The sequence below is a fragment of the Enhydra lutris genome, unplaced genomic scaffold (genome assembly GCF_002288905.1).
Source record: "Enhydra lutris kenyoni isolate GAN:26980312 unplaced genomic scaffold, ASM228890v2 scaffoldscaffold117, whole genome shotgun sequence".
Lineage (NCBI taxonomy): Eukaryota > Metazoa > Chordata > Mammalia > Carnivora > Mustelidae > Enhydra > Enhydra lutris.
In genome coordinates this window covers 325,821-330,302 of record NW_019154201.1, presented here as the reverse complement: position 1 = coordinate 330,302, position 4,482 = coordinate 325,821, and the positions used below count along the sequence as shown (strand labels likewise).

At 62.5% G+C, this 4,482-nt stretch overlaps 1 protein-coding gene across 1 annotated transcript; it reads left to right on the top strand.

Moving 5' to 3' along the window:
- Nucleotides 1-492: 492 nt before the first annotated feature.
- On the top strand, nt 493-3,167 carry LOC111139778 (leucine rich colipase like 1). The gene is made up of 4 exons (XM_022492161.1): nt 493-668; nt 2,083-2,208; nt 2,335-2,460; nt 2,553-3,167. Exons 1-4 carry the CDS (start codon nt 579-581, stop codon nt 2,781-2,783), a joined length of 573 nt encoding a protein of 190 aa, XP_022347869.1. The 5' UTR covers nt 493-578; the 3' UTR covers nt 2,784-3,167.
- The last annotated feature ends 1,315 nt before the right edge of the window (nt 3,168-4,482 follow it).

Below are 4,482 nucleotides of genomic sequence, written 5' to 3'. Positions count from 1 at the left end.
GCTGTAGAAGATACTCGGAGGAACCTTAAATGAGTTTTAGGGACTGAAGGAAGCCAGTCTGGAAGGGCTGCATTTGTAGGGTTCCAACTCAGGACATTGGGGTAAAGGCACAAGGACAGGCCCAAAAAGATCCCCTCAAAGATCTGTGTCCGCTGGGGTTTCCTGGGCACGGAGGACCCGTGGCGCCCAGGGTTTTAGGGCAGTGGAAACACTGTTGTGCTAATCTGGTGGCATATGTCCAACCCCAGAATTTCCAGCACAAGCAGTGAGCCTTGGGGAAGCTGTGCACGTGGTTATAACAATGTATCAGTATCAGCTGACCCTCCCTGGCAACCCCGCCCACACCAGTTAATAAGAGAAGACAGGCGGGGGAAGCGGGGCTGTAGGGGAACTCTCTGTACTTGATGCACGATTTTTCTGGAAACCTAAAGCTGCTCTAGAAAATAATTATTAGTTATTAATTTAAAAAATTCTATTTTGCAAAAGCAAGATTGGGACGGAGGGCAGGAAGCGGGTGCCCACGCGGGTGCCGTGGGGGCAGGGATGGCCGTCTGGGGCATCGACAAACCACAAGCCCAATGGCGTGCGCCGGGCGTCTGCTGCTGCTGCTCTCGCTGCTGCCCGTGTGCATGGCCTGGAAGCCCAAGAGCTTGTTCCTGTTCAATAAGGTCAGCGGACACCCCGTGGCACTGCGCCCGCCGACGCGGCCTCATGCGGGCTCTCTGGGGCTCCCGGCTCCCTCCTTGCAGTGTCTGCCCCCACGAGTCTGGTCTGGGGGCTGGAAAGGAGGGTGCCTGGGAGCACATGCTCCTCCCCAGGCCCTGGGGCCCCCAGGATGGCTGATTCTGGTGCCCAGGACCCCAACACCAAATCCAGGCCAGATGGCAGCGCGGTGGGGGTGGGTTGGGGGCCGAGAAAGCGTCTCTGGTGGGAGGGGCGTGGGCAACGTGAGAGTGCCTGCGCTGCCTCTTCACCCCCCTAAGGCACCAGTCCCTCCATGTGCACAGCACCCACTGCATGGCGGGCAGCCCACTGGAGGCCGGGGCCGTAGGGCCCAACGTGAGGCAGGGGAGCTGGGGTCCTGGAGCCTGGCGCTGGGCCAAGGCCCAGAAGCGTCCTCAGTGCCCCAGGCCAGGAGTGAGCTTCCCCATCTGGCCTCTTCTCACCTGAAAAGCCACCTCGATGGGCTCCAGGCCCTGGTCCCCGAGTGCCTTCCGAGCTTCAGTTTTATTAAGATCTTGAAGACCAAACCAAACAGAAGTGCTCAGTGTGTGAACGCCCACGAGCAAGTCTCTAGTGTGGAGGCATTAGCCTCCCTGTGCTCCGGTCGGCAGGCCCTGCTGGGCGGCGCCCGCACTCAGCTGGCTCTGCCTAGCTGTGTGTGAGGCTCTGCCCTGCCCCTCCCTCCCCGGGGGGGTGGGGGGGGGGGGGGGGGGGGGGGGGGGCGCGGCTGGGGTCTCCTGGGAGACAGGGGTGGGGGGGAATCTCACCCCCAACAGTCCCCAGCCTCAGGAAGCCAGGCGGGAGTCAGCGTGTTTCCTTTAGTTTGAAAAATATACCTATTTTTCATAAAAAGTTGCTATTTATGTTAACATGGGACAGGGAGCCTATTTTTAAATAGGTTTCCGCATAAACATGTAAAACTTCTAAAGTCGTTAGCAAGAACCCACACTGACACCAGCTTTGGGCGCCTTAGTAAGTTTTTGAGTTTGCAGAGGAATTTTGAGACCAGAAGTTTGAAAACTTGGATCAAAGGCCTGGAGAGCAGGTGGCCTTCAGCGGGTGGATGGGACCCCGGCCACAGCTCCGGGCTGACTCTGTGACCCCCGAGGAGGCACCTGCCCTCTCTGAGCCTGTGCCTCGGTTTATCCTCCTGTCCACGTGGCTCACGACAGGCACGGACGACGTCAGCTCCCTTCCTCTCCCTGTCCTCTGGCTCCGCTCCCTCTCACCCCATGGGCCACCGAACCCGCCAGGTCTGGAATATTCCAGGAAACCTGAAGGGACGCAGAAAGAAGGGGTGGGTGTTCGGAGACAGGGAAGCCCTGGCGGGCAGCCGCGAGACGGTGCCCGGCTTTGCAGAGGACGGGAGAAGCGTGCGACGACCACTCCGAGTGCCAGAGCCGCTGCTGCGTCCCCAACAGCCTGAACGGGCAGGCCTTCTGCGCCGCCAAGACCATCTTCCTCAAGTGCCTGCGCTGGGGGAAGGTGCGAGCGGGCAGGGGGGCGGCGCGAGGGGCGGGGCGGGCAAGGCCGCCCGCGGCGGGGGAGGGGCCGGTGGGGAGCGGCGGGGGAGGGGCCGGTGGGGAGCGCCGGCGCTCCGTGTCCCCGCAGCCCAACAGGGACGCGTGCTCGGACCACGCCGAGTGCCGCAGCCACTGCTGCGTCACCAACAGCGCCAGTTCGCAGACGTTCTGCAGGCCCAGGGGCATCTTCCTGCAGTGCACGCCTTGGCGCAGGGTGAGGGGCGCGGCGCGGCGGGGCGCGGCGGGGCGCGGCGGGGCGCGGCGGGGCGCGGCGGGGCCGGAGCCGAGCCCGCTCTGCGTCCGCAGCCCAACGGCGCCCGCTGCGGCCACCACAGGGAGTGCCGGAGCCAGTGCTGCATCGCGCTCAGCGAGGTCAGCCGTCCCCGCTGCGTCCGCCGGAGCGGCCTCCTGGCGCAGTGCCTGCCCTTGGTGAGCGCCCGCCCCCGGGAGGGGCTTCCCGCGGCGCCCGAGGCCGGCGGCCCGCGAGGGGGGCCTGGTCTCCACACCCGCGGGGCGCCCCCTTCCGGGAGGGGCTGACGCCTGCGGCCTCCGGGTCCGTTTTCCTTAACCGGAAAGGAAAGAGGCCCTGGGGAGAACGGGCCCCGCGGCCAGGGTCCCAGGGGGAAGCAGGTGCCGCGCGCCTGGTGAAGGGCGGTTAGATGCGGGGCTGCGGGGTGAGCCCCGAGCGGGGGCAGCATCAGGATTCGCAACCGTGGGACTGAGGAAGGGCCGCCCAAGGGAGGACGATTCCGGAGCCGCGCTTTCCTTCCCTCCGCTCCTTTTGGACCCTTGTGATAGCGGAACAGTAACCCTAAAACCAGAAGGACAGAGGTCAGCCTCCTAGGGCACAAGACCTGCGCCCGTGGCAGACACAGTGGTGGGCGTGGAGACGAAGATGGGGGGACAGAGATGGAGGCAGAAATGGGGAGACAGAGATGGGGATGGAGATGGGAGATGGTGATGTGGGCAGAGGTGGAGGGTGGAGATGGGGGACAGAAATGGGGGGATGGAGATGGGGGTGTCAGAGACAGTGAAGGCATGAGGGGTGGGTACCAGAGACAAGGGAGTGGGAGAGAAGGATGGGGGCCACAGCAACTGGAGTCTGGCTCGGGGGTTGCGGAGAGAACAGGAGGGTGCCGTGTTGTGTGGGTGTTCAGGCACCTGGCTTGAGGCCGGGATTGGTAACTTCTTTCTGATCATAAAGGGGTCTCTGTCTCCCAGGTAAGGACCAAATTCTTGAGCACATAACCCTCGCTAGGTGCGGTGCCATCGGCTCCTCAAGGAGCCCTGGGCACAGCGGGTGCTCACAGAAACGTGTTCCCTGCTGGGCTCCCACGGCTGCCCTGGCCGGAGGCGAGCTGACTCCATCCGAGGGGGGCGGAGAGCTGTGAGGCACCTGTCTCCCCCGTGCATGTGGCACTTTCTCTCACTTGGTCCTTCAGTGACAGGGAGCTTGGCTCTCGGGTCCACGCTGCTCTCTCCGGGCTGTGAAAACCTGGAGGCGTCAGACGCGTCTGTCCCTTCTCCCAGCGGTGAGCTCCTGAGGCTGATGGTGCGCGTGTCCGAGGACAAACTGCGGCTCCCAGAGCCTTCCCATCAATAAACACCTGCTAACTCACCCGACGTGTTGTGTTGCATCCATTTTTGTTTTCAGACAACAAAGGTAAAAGCAATGTGGAGCCGTGGCATAGAGGCACCTGCTTGGGTCACGTACAAGGTTGCCTTCCTGAGGATGCGAGTCTAGTCAGAGATCAAGTCTCACTGGGAAGGGAAAGAGCCAGAGCTGGAGCATTTAAGACACAAGGCGGAGCCCCTCCCCATGCACAAGCGCCTCTTGTCCTTGCAAGTAGAGACAGTCGGTCAGGTGTTCCAAACTGAGAAGGGGCCGCAAGAGCCGGTGGGAGCTGAGGTCGCCCTGGAGGGGCTCCCACTTCCTTGGGTCACTTGTCCTTCCATCCTTCCTGCTCTGGCCCCAGGTCCGGTAGCATCTCTCGGAACAGGTGCCCCGGCTAATTAGAGCCTATCTGCACCAGCGGCTTCTTGCGGTTCCCAGAGCTCAGCACCTTAGTCACCCGCATGACGATCTTCTGGGGTTTCCATTACCCACACCTGCTGACACTAGGCTTCTTTTCTGGGCTTCATTAAAAATAATTTCCTCCTTTCTCTCTTCCTCCTCTCCATCCTCCCCTCCCACTTCCCTCCTCTTCCTCTCCCTTTCTCCTCCTCCTCTTTCTCC

Bases quoted from the DNA above. Each gene is read 5' to 3' on its own strand.
- LOC111139778 (XM_022492161.1), top strand. From the start codon at position 579: ATGGCGTGCGCCGGGCGTCTGCTGCTGCTGCTCTCGCTGCTGCCCGTG. The intron at 669-2,082 runs GTCAGCGGACAC...CCGGCTTTGCAG, and splicing joins GCTTGTTCCTGTTCAATAAG to AGGACGGGAGAAGCGTGCGA. The intron at 2,461-2,552 runs GTGAGGGGCGCG...CTGCGTCCGCAG, and splicing joins AGTGCACGCCTTGGCGCAGG to CCCAACGGCGCCCGCTGCGG.